The following is a 13,789-nucleotide window of genomic DNA, read 5'->3' as shown; positions in this document are numbered from 1 at the left end:
TTCAGATGAAAACTAAATGTTTGAGTGGTACATACAGCCTCTTATGTAATCCTGCTCCCACGGTGGGCGGTGTTAATTATTTACAACAAAGAGTATATTTATTTACCCAAACACAGAAACTAAACATTCTACATGTTCTAGGTTCATTCACTGATGATTTGATGGCAGAAGAACCACTGGTTCAGATAACACACAGAAAACAAATCTGCAAAGATGTTTCTGCCAAAAGGCTTGTGTGATCATGTGATCTCTGCATGTGATACTTTTCTTGTTTTAAAATGTACTTTAAGGTAGAAACAGTTGTTCTGTCTTGTAATGGTGCCCCGTTTTAGTGACTGTTTTAAATGGATACTGGCTTCAATTACGTCTAAGTCTTTTGCTAATCAGCAATTTCAGGAATTATGCTCTGCACAAATGTACTTTTACAATTCTGCATGTTGCTTTTGTGCACAACTGGCTGTAGGCTATGTACAACCAGCTTCAAGGAGCATGTTTTTTCTCCATTACGCCATAGTGGCTGTCTGAAATGCCTACACATTCACGTTTGTGAAACAACAGATTTTCATTTTGAACTGATTCCCTGTGATGATACCATAGGCCTCGGATCATTATCAGAGCTGTGTTGCTGCACCTTTTACAGTCAGGACCCTCCCCCTCCAAACACCAGCCCAGATATTGCCTCGCTTGATTTGCCCACCCACCCCCACAACTTTTTCTGAGCAGAGCCGAGAAGAGAAGAAACCTCTGTGTGGAAATACACAACCAGGGTTTTGTCTGATCAGAAAATAATAAATCTTTCTCAGAAACAAAGAATTATAATTTAGACAGATTTATCACATTTTTGATAGTGAAGATACCATCTTTGCAACTGTTGATGACCCATATGGTACTCATCCTCCAATTAACCTATATTTATGTTAAAATATTGGATTTAAAAAAAATATAAGCAATAACAGTGTCTCCTATTTGTAGGGTTTGGGTAATTTACATAGCTAATTATATGCGTGCACCTTAGTTTTTACTGCAGTATAAGATGAAAGCGAGTGCTGGGAGCGATAGTAGCTTGCGTTGCGTATGCTGTTGATTCAGCTGTGACATACCATTGTATGTCTCATAACTGTTTATTTAGCCGTGTATTGTGGGGGTTCTTATCTGTAGCCAGAGAGGTGATTGTTCCATTATGTCACTAGGTCCTGCTTATCCTGCAGCCTGCTTGTGTTTCACTGGGCTCTATACAACACAATGGAGTGCTCAGTTACTTGTTGAAGTGTGACACTGATCTGTTGATGAAATACTAGATAGCATTGATTCTTTCATCCCTCTGTTTCTCATTATTCTCCAGATTCTGATATCCATTTTTTTATGCTCTGATGCATCAGAATGGTTATAACTGAATAATGCATCAAAAAGAGATATAAACTGCTAGTGCATTTGCAAATACTCTCACATTGATTTCATAGCATAGCATGTAATTGATGCGACATGTACTGTACTGGTCCTTCTCCTGATCAGCTCTGAGATGGTGTCAATGCCCTGTGCCTGCTTTCACTTTGTTTTAGAACAGTTGCCACAGGAAGTGACTCTGGGTGGGGGGTAAACCAGCCTTATGACTCATTGTTCTGTAAATCTACCATTAGAGTAAAGAAGAAATGACAGTCCACACATACGTATATAGTACTACGAATACAGTACAATGAGTACATAGATAGTCTTGCACACTGTAGCAAGACATAGTATTCTCATATTGTCACACCAAAAAAGTACCATAACAATCCTTAGCAAACAGTTTTACCCAACTGTAATGGATTGCTATTCCCATCTTAAACAGCAGTCACAGTACATTTGTTAAGGGAATTGCTCCTCATCTCAGGATACAAGGAGTTGACTTTGATATCGTCACTCACAGCAAGAATGAAAGGCTCATAAATTCTGAAATGGACGTTTTATTTTGGTAAATGTGCAGGATAATTATCTGAGACTATTAAAACTTCCCAGAGGGTTGGGAACACTTAACGTTGCGTGCCGTGGCAAGCTATGCAGCTTTGAAATGGTGCGTTGGAGATTTGGCAGATGACTGTTGTTGTAGTGTCTCACAGTCCCATGACTGCTTCTGTCTCTGTCTCTCTCTGCAGGGAACGGCTTTGTCAACCCTAGGGGCTCTCCGGGACTCCTGGGCGCAACCAGCGGGAACGGCCTGGGGAAAGTCATGCCCACCAAGTCTCCACCGCCCCCTGGAGGGAACATGGGGATGGGCAACCGCAAGCCAGACCTGAGAGTGCTGATCCCCCCGTCCAGCAAAGGCATGATGCCCCCACTGGTGAGTAGCCTACAGTCCCCACTCCTCACTGCACATGAGCTGACTGGTAGAACACTGTGTGTATCTACCTCGGGGCTGCACCAAATTTGGCTTCTTTGTACCTCACATGTGTGCAACAGAGGGAGTTTTATTTTCCCCCTCACAGGATTGTGATGGTATTATTGTGGTATAGTGTGCAATGTTGGAAATGTTTTGGAGCAGGATAAATGGTCCTCCTTGCTTGAGGATATCAGTGCTGTCTGAGGACCTCGTGCTTCATTCCTGGTTTACTTGCAGCCTAGATTCATTTATAACATCAACAGAAATCGGTGAGCGGCATTCGTTCTCATGCTGCATTTGTATTTGATCACCTACAGGAGGTAGACTCTGGACAGTGACAAGAACACAAACAGCACAGAGGTTAGCTAGGCTATACTGTATCTCTGAAGCCCAGAGATACATTTATAACCGTTGCGTACATTTTACAAAAATATTGTGATTTCTAAACTTGGCGCATGCCAAACATACACTCTTCCCGCTATACGGTAAATCAGACCTATCGTAAAACTGTGCAGGTGTGAACGAGCATTTTAACGCCGCCTAAAAAATGACCATTATTAACCTTTTATGGTAACAATAACCCCCTTATTTGCTGCATACTTTGGAAGTATTGGAATTAGGCCAAGAGAGTATCTAAAGGAAATAGCAATGGCAACGTGATCAAATGTTTTTGGAGGTGTTGGAATTAGGCAAAGAGAGTATCTAAAGGAAATAGCAGTGGCAACGTGATCAAATGTTTTTGGAGGTGTTGGCATTAGGCATATCTAAAGGAAATAGCAGTGGCCAAAGTGATCAAATGTTTTTGGAATTAGGCCAAGAGAGTATCTAAAGGAAATAGCAATGGCAACGTGATCAAATGTTTTTGGAGGTGTTGGAATTAGGCAAAGAGAGTATCTAAAGGAAATAGCAGTGGCAACGTGATCAAATGTTTTTGGAGGTGTTGGCATTAGGCCAAGAGAGTATCTAAAGGAAATAGCAGTGGCAACGTGATCAAATGTTTTTGGAGGTGTTGGCATTAGGCCAAGAGAGTATCTAAAGGAAATAGCAGTGGCAACGTGATCAAATGTTTTTGGAGGTGTTGGCAGAATGTTTCCTTTTGCAGTGACATTTGCTGTATCTGACCGTTTCTGAAACAATGGAAAATTGTTGTGGACCTGTAAACAGATCCTTTGAATTCAATACTGTTTTGCATGTACTTTTTCCCGAACCTAAATATGCGCTGCCCGTGAATTCTGAAACATTGTCTGTTCGGGAAAAAATGTAAACTACAATAGGCCTACTTACAGTGGTAGTCTACACATTTCAATGCGGAAGATCAACTGTCTGTTCACCTGTTCAATTCTACTGTAAGTTATAAACCGCGCTCCCTTTTGGATGATAGAGTAAAAACGATTGAAATTATAATAGCCTATCTAATAGGCCCAATTATATGAGAGATGCGCATGGTCATTTGTTGTACGGCCACTTTGGGATTATGAACTCATCGTGGCCAGAGAAAGCGAGGAATTTATGCTGCAATGGTTATGATGTAAATAAATGAAATACTGTCTACTCAAGAAATTTCACATTACAGTATTCAGGCATCAAATGTCAATGGAAAAGGTGAGCCGTCCGTTCTACCATTAAGTTGAGCTGCGCTTCGGATTTTTGTTATAAATAAGAGTGTCATCATACAGTATATTCCCCATTTGCACAAGGCTACTATAGGGTCGTTTTTCCTTCTTGCAATGCGATGCAATAATTCAACCACTAGAAACTGTGTAGTCCTACGCATGGCCTAAAGATTGCGGGACGACAAGCACATTCTCAAGTCAAGTTACTTTTTTATAAATGCCAACTTTTGCGTGTTTTGGAGCATATTCTGTGCGTACACAACGTTTATAAATGAGGCCCCAGGTGCCTTAACAGTTACTCAATTATAAATATTGAAATTAGAGGCCCTCTCTAATTCTGATAATGAATGTGCAGAGAGCTCTGACCACATTGAGCATCTGAGGCTGCACTACACTGCCATGGCCATAAATCTAAATGGGAAGAAAAGGTTTCATTAACCAGTCATTGACTTTTTCCAACCTCCTCCAAGACACTTGTATGGTAAATATACCTGGGGTTACCATAGCGTGGGTACCCCTGATACATCTACCAGCCTGGAGCAAGGGATCAACATGTGTGTTACCATGCCAACATCTGGAAGTGGTAGAGCTCCCAAACCAAACCACAGAGCTTCCAGTGTTGGAGAGTAGTGAACTACATATAGTCATTTAACTACATTTGCAGTAGCTTGGTGGTAGTTGAACGAAATTTAAATCTAGGTAGTGTTTTCAGTAGTTAATTACTGTTTTACCATGTAGCGGTGTAGCTAACTACTGGAACTACACAATACTTTTTTAAAGTAACTTTAGTTAAACTTTTTTTCCATAGGGGTGGCATTAGTGTAGCTTAACTTCTTTCAGTGTGAAGTAATTGGTAGCTTGGTAAACTATCTTCTCAAAGTAGCTTCCACAACACAGAGATTCACACATCACAAGGACAAAGCAATTAAGGCTGCGTTTAGGCAGGCCGCCCAATTCTGATATTTTTTCCACTAATTGGTCTTTTGACCAATCACATCAGATCTTTTCACATCAGATCTTTTTCAGAGCTGATCTGATTGGTCAAAAGACCAATTAGTGAAATAACGATCATAATTGGGCTGCCTGTCTAAAAGCAGCCTTAGTGTTCGTTATTAGAAATATTGAGCAGGATTACAATGTTTCAGACAGAGATTCTAGAAGTCCTGAATGTGTCAGTAGTATTGAGACAAAAGGGAGGGCCTGCTCGGCTCTGCTCTGTCAGTGTAAACGCAGCGTTCCAGATGGGTTAAGGCAGCGTTGTGGGCTGGCAGGTCTTCAGACAGCCTGTCATTAGGCCATAATGGTATTAAATTAATCACATCTCAGTGTGACAGAGTGGGGATGAAGGCTTAATCAGGGGCCCAGAGTGTGAGCCAGATAATATCTTGTCGCCCTTGTCGTGTCTTCCTGTCGCTATTGATTGAGTGTGGGTATTATTAAGACAGTCCTGGCCAGGGCACAGTCAGTCCCTCAGCACAGGGAAGAAGGAAGATGGGCTTCCAGTTAGCCTCTTGTCTAGCAGAACAGTAGGCCTCACATACAGAGACTCCTATAATCTACTAGGTGAAGCAAAAATGCACAATATGCAGGTATCAATGTATTACATTGACTTGTACCTCATTGACTACTCTACTTTATAGATAGCTACAAATATTTGATGACATTACAGTTTGCATTGAGTTGACCTAACTAGTCAGTTTTAGTTTCTTGAACTCAGTTTTATTTAAAGTAAGTGGAGAGCCTTCCAAATGAGTCAAGCTATAGCCTCAGGATTGATGATGTAATTAGATGGATGCATGAGAGGTTAAGCACTTATTCAATGTGAGTCCAAGTCATTAAGTGTGTTTGCTGACTTAAACCATTCTTGCTGGAGTGTCTTTAATAATTGACTCTAAAGTTGACCCATTTTGGTTTTACACCAGTAACCTTCTGAGTAGCAAATAGTTATGGGTTCAAAAACAATAGGTCTTACTCTGAAATTGTCACAAACCCAAGCTAAAGTGTTATAACATGGTCATTTAGTAGGCACTTTTATCCAAAGCATTGTACAGTATTGCCTTTGACAAAGACATTGCATTTGACAAAGAAGGTTTTGCAAGGTAACATGAATAGTAGAGGACAGAGTGAATATTTAAGTCTACAGGACAGAGTGAATATTTAAGTCTAGAGGGCAGGCACGTCTAGATGACTTTTACTCGTGGAATACAATCAGGCAATTAGGACGTTGGTTTTCAACATCAAAGGGGTGACTGTAGAAGCCATCCTGACCTTCTCTTGTAACCCTGCCTCTCTTCTTCTCTTCTGTTGAGAGCAGTCGGAGGAGGAGGAAATAGATTTGGTGAGTTTTAAGACAAATGGCTGAATGAACACACTTTCAATTTCATCGTAACAACAACAAGAGGCAAATAGATCAGTAATAACATGTTCAGGAGTGAAGGCTGTTCTTGAACTGTAGATTTGAATACCTTGAGTTTATTGAATTTATTTGATTGAATGGATTTTCTTTTTATAAAGACTAAATTGAGAATTGAAGAGCAGCGTCAGTGTTTCACTGCATGTTATGAACCTGGCAAGATGCCTCAACCTGTCTAATGTCCTGTGCCCCACAACACCGCCACTCCCTGTGCACCGTCACTCCCATGTGTTGTTCAGGGAATGCTTTAATGTCTCTGTTTGTTTGTGAGTGAGCACACGATGCACACATTCACTAGAACTATTAGACAGATCATTATCACTCCTGCGTCTTGTTACTTCAAGACAGTAGTTTGGACACACATCGTTACTTACAGGTGAAGTCGGAAGTTTACATACACTTAGGTTGGAGTCATTAAAACTCGTTTTTCAACCACTCCACAAATGTCTTGTTAACAAACCATAGTTTTTTCACAAGTCAGTTTGGACATCTACTTTGTGCATGACACAAGTAATTTATCCAACAATTGTTTACAGACAGATCTATTTCACTTATAATTCACTGTATCACAATTCCAGTGGGTCAGAAGTTTACATACACTAAGTGTCACGCCCTGACCTTAGAGAGCCTTTTTATTTCTCTATTTGGTTAGGTAAGGGTGTGATTTGGGTGGGCATTCTAGTTTTCTATTTCTTTGTTGGCCGGGTATGGTTCCCAATCAGAGGCAGCTGTCTATCGTTGTCTCTGATTGGGAATCATACTTAGGCAGCCTGTTTTCCACCTTAGTTTGTGGGATCTTGTTTTTGCATAGTTGCTGTGGAGCCTGCAGAACTTTACGTCCGTTTGTATTTTGTTGTTTTTTGGTGTCATTTGAAAATAAAGTAAAATGTACGCCTACCACGCTACACCTTGGTCTCGTTCTAACGAAGGACTCTCCTGCTAACGACGGACGTAACACTAAGTTGACTGTGCCTTTAAACAGCTTGAAAAATTCCAGAAAATGATGTCATAGCTTTAGAAGCTTCTGATAGGCTAATTGACATCATTTGAGTCAATTGGAGGTACCTGTGGATGTGTATTTCAAGGCCTACCTTCAAACTCAGTGCCTCTTTACTTGACATCATGGGAAAATAAAAAGAAATCAACCAAGACCTCAGAAAAAGATTGTAGACCTCCACAGGTCTGGTTCATCCTTGGGAGCGATACCACGTTCATCTGTACAAACAATTGCACGCAAGTATGAACACCATGGGACCACGCAGCCGTCATACCACTCAGGAAGGAGACACGTTCTGTCTCCTAGAGATGAATGTACTTTGGTGTGAAAAGTGCAAATCAATCCCAGAACAACAGCAAGGGACCTTGTGAAGATGCTGGAGGAAACAGGTACAAAAGTATCTATATCCACAGTAAAACGAGTCCTATATCGACATAACCTGAAACGCTGCTCGGCAAGGAAGAAGCCACTTCTCCAAACACACCATAAAAAAGTCAGACTACGGTTTGCAACTGCACATGGGGACAAAGATCGTACTTTATGGAGAAATGTCCTCTGGTATGATGAAACAAAAATAGAACTGTTTGGCCATAATGACCATCATTATGTTTGGAAGAAAAAGGGGTAGGCTTGAAAGCTGAAGAACACCATCCCAACCTAGGATTAAATGTCAGGAATTGTGAAAAACTGCGTTTAAATGTATTGGACTAAAGTGTATGTAAACTTCTGACTTCAACAGTATAATTGTTTTAAACAAAAGGTTTTGTAATATGTATAAAATTACAAAGTAATTTCCAAAGAACAGATTTCAAATCTTGGATTGTTCTTCATGGGGAGGGGCAGAATTTGTTCTTAACTGACTTGCCTAGTTAAATAAAGATTTTAAAAAAAATTAAAACAAATAAAGATTACTTCATTGTGGATTATGTCATTCTTAGAGAAGCTTGTTTTTGGATGATGTCATCTGTTTGGAGAGAGTATGAGCAGCGGATATTTCCAAGGAAGTTATCAAACTGTCATGATGCAATATTGCCTCAAATGAAACCCTCAACTGCACTATATTACAACCAGAGCTGCTCAGATCACAGAGTAATCATATGATATGACATGCTGTATGTGTTTCCTAGATTGATGCAGTAAAAGGTGTCTCTTGATGTTAATACCCACCACATCACAAACAGCCCTGCAGCTCATGCTAACTCTGCCATTTTGCCTCTGTTAGGTGCTAGCAAAATAGTCTCACTTTCACATCAGAACAAACAAGTGCAGCATTAAACGTTTATATTAGAGGGTACATAATGAACAGAATACTATATTCTCTGAAGATTTGACTAAAGAATCCATAGATCTATAAATGACCCACAATTTGACCAGTAAGTTTGTGGTCCTAATGAGTGACTACCATGATTGGCCTTCTCAGAGCTTGTGTGATCCTGTTGCTGCTGCATGAAGACACTGTGTTTTGTGACTGTGTGCTTGGGACAGCATGCAGCCACTGCACCCAGCATTGCGTTTTTTTAGGAGATATGTAGTAGCTACCATATGTTATGAAAAATGAAGGACCTGTCTCTCTTTCTGGCAGTAGATGTAAGAGATCTGTTGTTTTTTTTTGACATCTTTGGTACTCATTGAATTGACCGTTTTCTTTATTCACAGTCCATAAACAATTTGAGTGCTGAAGAGCATTTACCTTAGCTTGTAAGGAAATCTGAATACAACAACGAGTGCATGTCAGCACAAAATCCCACTATTGTGTAAAACGGTTTTCTATTTCAAAACGTTATTCCTGTTTCTGATAACCTGTTTACAGATTTACCCACAAACAACATTCAATTGATCAATATTGGACAAAAACAGTCTTTTAAGTCTTTATGGGATATAGTTTTTTTCTTATTACACATATTGTCAAACAGTCATCATATAATACAAACATGGCACAATACGTTATCTGGATTGTAGCTACATGAAGCTACAGTGCTACCTCTTGGTGGGAAGTAGTATTGCATTTTTCATTGCTAAGTTATTATAGTCCTATCATATTATGACTTTAAAAAAAATGCGTTGCAGCTAATTTATACACAACACATCTGTAACATGTTTTTAGCTATATCAATTTACCATCTTGCACTTTGGGTTCACTACAGTAAGCCTTTACAGCACCCTACAGGGTTGTTATGTTCATTAAACCTGTTTTCTTTGTACTGTTTACAGAACACCCACAGGATAAGCAGCTCCCAGTCCCAGCTACTCGCCACCCCAGTAGTGTCTGTCACCACCCCCAGTCTGCCCCCCCAAGGCCTGGTCTACTCAGGCATGCCCACCGGCTACAACACCGGTGAGTCTACCCCTCTGTCCCCTGCCACGGCGCTGCCTGTCTGGCTGTTACTGATTGGTCTGGTCTCCTGTGGTGAGAGGTGCCGCTGCAGTAGCAGTGGGAGAGGGAGTGTGTGTAACTCACTGTTCTCTGGTGCTGTTGTTGTTGCAGAGTACTCCCTGAGCAGTGCAGAGATCTCCTCCCTACAGGGCTTCGGCTCTCCAGGGCTCTCTTTGGGCTCCATGTCGGCATGGCAACAACATCAACTGGGCCAGGCAGCTCTCAGCTCTTTGGTGTGAGTAACACACTAGCAAACACACACACAAACACATAGACACCCACACATTAATAGAATATTCAGTGCACACATTATATACACGTTCAAAGTACATAGCTTGGACTCTTTCAAATGTCAATTTTCCAACCAAGCACCTGATCTATGTTACTATCCAAATGGCCACTGACCCCGTGCTGTTCCTCTCTACAGGGGTGGTGGTCACCTACCTCAGGGCTCCAACCTCTCTATCAACACCAGCCAGAACATCAACATCAAGTCAGAGCCCATCTCCCCACCGCGGGAGCGCGTCACCTCCTCTGGCTTCCCCCAGCAGCAACAGCAACAGCAGCAACAGCAGCAGCAGGTGTCCAGCCGGCAGGACCTGGGCCGCTCGCCTGTGGACAGCCTCAGCTCCTCCTGCAGCTCGTACGATGGCAGCGACCGCGAAGACCACCGGCCGGACTTCCACTCCTCGTCCATGGGGCTAGGCAGACCCCCGGCCGGAACCGAGGACAACAGGGAGAGCCCCTCTGTCAAGCGCATGCGCATGGACACCTGGGTGACATAGAGTCACTCAGTCAGGCCTCCAGTCACCAGCTAGTCAGACGGAGGGAGGGAGGGGGTAGACTTGGGGGAGAGATGGATGGGGTAGGAAAGGTCCTTATAGTTATCATTATAATATTATTATTTAACTCCATTTCATTTTGTAAGAAGGAGAATGGCAAATAAATTAAATACGTCTCACATTAATAAGAAAAACAATCAAGTAGTTGGACTGAATTATGTACACAAACAGATGTTATCAGGTACTGGGTGCGAATTAGATGTTTGCAGGAGTCTGATGTTCAAAGAAAAAAAAGAAGAAAAAAACTAATCTAGATTATTGTAGTCACTGGTCTAGTCTGGCACTTGTAGTTGCTGTTTTTGCTGTTGTGGTTGCAAGTTACAAACAATCCAAAAAGTCAAGAGTGTTGCCTGCTGGCCGAGGGCCCCTGCTTGTGGCGTCCACTGTTAGAGCTCATGTTTCACTACATGGTGTAACCTCATACGACTTTAATCTCATACAACTTTGTCTCAATTTGTCTCTTCTATGAATTTATTAAATCAGTAGATGTGGAATCAAATTTTAAAACAATTTTGACCTCAGAGACTAAAAAGAGTTGTTTTTCATTTGAAAGAGGTTTCCCTTGTGTGGTTTTAGACAGGAAAAGCTATCCTGTATGGGAAGGACATGGCTCAGAGTCGTGTTTAGTTCTAAAATAAATAGGAAAAAGTATATTGCAATAATAACATTCATTTTATAATCTGATATATGGGACATTAACATTATGGGAAATTGTCCAGTTGAACTGGTAACATGGTAATAGCAAGGCATCTTCTCATTGCTCCAACAATTCATTGGTAATGTAAGCCAAAGCTGTACTGTACGTTTCGTTCTGTTATTTGTAGCTATGTTTTCCTAGCAATTCTCTCAAAAAACAATTGTTCATTTTAGTTTTGTTTTTACTGTGCTTTGTTACAAACATTATAAAGACATGCAAGCCAGATCTTGAATCAATATCTCAAGCCATGAACACTTGCTGTTCTGTTTGTTAAATTAAACATTTGAGCCAAACACTTTCTTTTGTTATGTAAATAGCAACTTTAATATATATATATCACCTTGGTGTAAGTACGTATGTATTGTACCATTACCAGATTCAAGAAAAAGGTATATTTTTGTGGATTACTGCCATGTTTACAGGGCGAGATCCTTATTAAGTAGATTATTCACTGGTTAATATTTACTATTTTGTTAATTATACTGTACTTTCTTCAAAATTGAATTACTACCATTATAGTCAGTGATTTTCTTTCCAGAGAGTAGTTTTTTGGGTTGTTTTCCCTTTAATAGTGGTGAATGTCTGTCCTTAAGAAATTGTAATAACAGTGATGTAAGGTTAAAGTTCCACTATATCTTATGTTGTGAAGGATAATCTCAACGCTGAGGAAAATATGGTTTAGGGTTAGGCTATTTACCTGTAGCTGCTGAATACACTGCCAACTTTCAAACCCAAGGTCCCATCTCAGCATTGAAAAACCATCCATTGTGATTGTGCTTTGCTCAATTGAAAGACATGCCATTTCATGAACCATGCCAATAAACCTATTTGGGTCGCTCCACGAAAAGAGTGCCTTTTGCGTCACTTTGATATTTGAAGTAGACATTGTGCACCAATATTGCATTTTAAAAGCCTGTTATGTTAAATTAAGTGCACTTTAATATACACCGAGTGTACAAAACATTAAGAACACCTTCATAATGTTGAGTTGCACCCCCTCTCCCCATTTGCCCTCAGAACTGCCTCAATTTGTCAGGGCATGGACTCCAGAGGGATGCTGGCCCATGTTGACTCCAATGCTTCCCACATTTGTGTCAAGTTGGCTGGATGTCCTTTGAGTGGTGGACCATTCTTGATACACACAGAAAACTGTTGAGCGTGAAAAACCCAGCAGAGTTGCAGTTCTTGACACAAACCGGTGCGCCTGGCACATACTACCATACCCCGTTTAAAGGCACTTAAATCTTTTGTCTTACCCATTCACCCGCTGAATGGCAATGATACACAATCCATGTCTCAATTGTCTCAAGGCTTAAAAATCATTAGTTAATAACATGTCTCCTCCCCATCTACACGGATTGAAGTGGATTTAACAAGTGACATCATATATTTTACCTGTATTAAGCTGGTCAGTCTGTCATGGAAAGCATTTTGTACACTAATATACTTTTTAATATGAATAATGGCTTTCTAAAGTGGCCAAAATCTGCATGTCCCGTCCCGTGTCACTTCAAGGAAGATTTTAACCCACTTCATCGCAAAATCATTTCACCATCCTTGTAAAGCCCTAGTTATTTCATTGCTTTGACAAAGTCATTCCTGGAGATTATTTATTTAATGTGATAATGTGAAATTAATTTACATTAATTTAAGGTCAACCCAGTTACGGAACTGAACTCTCGTTTTAATATGGTGAAACTATTCTTTTTTAAATATATATTTTTTCAAAATAAATATTGAACACCTAATGGTCAAATCATACAGTAAAAGCAGGTGAGCTGGTTCTACTCTTTTTGGCAATTATCTGGTGTTTTGTGGTGGAAAACTGAGTGGGTTGAGCATTATACGTCAACCTTGTTACTCATAGATAGACAGGCTAGAATTATTATTTTATTTTTTAAATGTGTGAAGCTTGCATTCAATTGCCGCTCTCTGTTGCACACAACAAGCTTCCATTCCCCCTGTCACGAGGGGATTTATGGCTAATTAGTTTGTAGTTTTATTCAGATTGTTCAGGGTTACTGCAGCACCCTCAGAACCCATATTTCCCACACTTCATTTTTTTATTTAACATCTTGAGATGGGAAAACTAGTTTATGAAGTTGAACATATGCTCTTTATGACAGAATGTAAAAAGTGGTGGAATCATTATTTTTTTTTACCAAGTTAATACTTCTCAAAAGGCACCGAATTGGTGGAACGACCCATTTATGGTTAATTAAATGATCCATTGATGGATCACTCTCTGGTGAAAATGTTCACACTTATGAGTAAATTAAGTTGCAAACATTGTAAATAGCATAGCCTAAATGTAATCCTCAGTCATGATTATGTATAAAATTAATCCGTTTTATAAATTGTCACAGCAAAATACCCTATGTTTGAGGCCCATCACTAGTAGGAAATGAACAACCCTGAAATCATGATCCCATAAGTGTGTAGTACTGGTGAGTGGCAGCAGCCATTTTCTGTTTCACTGTTGTATATTTGCCTGTGT

General features: G+C 40.3%; 1 protein-coding gene across 6 annotated transcripts in view; it reads left to right on the top strand.

Moving 5' to 3' along the window:
- LOC135509364 (myocyte-specific enhancer factor 2A-like) overlaps positions 1-11,243 on the top strand; it is a 97,487-nt gene extending 86,244 nt beyond the window's left edge. For all 6 annotated transcript variants that reach the window (XM_064929969.1, XM_064929968.1, XM_064929970.1 and 3 more), the window contains 4 exons: positions 2,133-2,317; positions 9,591-9,714; positions 9,865-9,988; positions 10,181-11,243. In XM_064929969.1, coding sequence (XP_064786041.1) covers positions 2,133-2,317; positions 9,591-9,714; positions 9,865-9,988; positions 10,181-10,538 — 791 coding nt within the window. In that variant the 3' untranslated portion in view covers positions 10,539-11,243. The remainder of the gene's footprint in view (positions 1-2,132; positions 2,318-9,590; positions 9,715-9,864; positions 9,989-10,180) is intronic.
- Positions 11,244-13,789: the final 2,546 nt, after the last annotated feature.

Source organism: Oncorhynchus masou, chromosome 22 (assembly GCF_036934945.1).
Source record: "Oncorhynchus masou masou isolate Uvic2021 chromosome 22, UVic_Omas_1.1, whole genome shotgun sequence".
NCBI classification, from domain to species: Eukaryota; Metazoa; Chordata; class Actinopteri; order Salmoniformes; family Salmonidae; genus Oncorhynchus; species Oncorhynchus masou.
The sequence above is the reverse complement of the archived record's forward strand: the minus strand, read 5'-3'. Positions and strand labels throughout refer to the sequence as shown.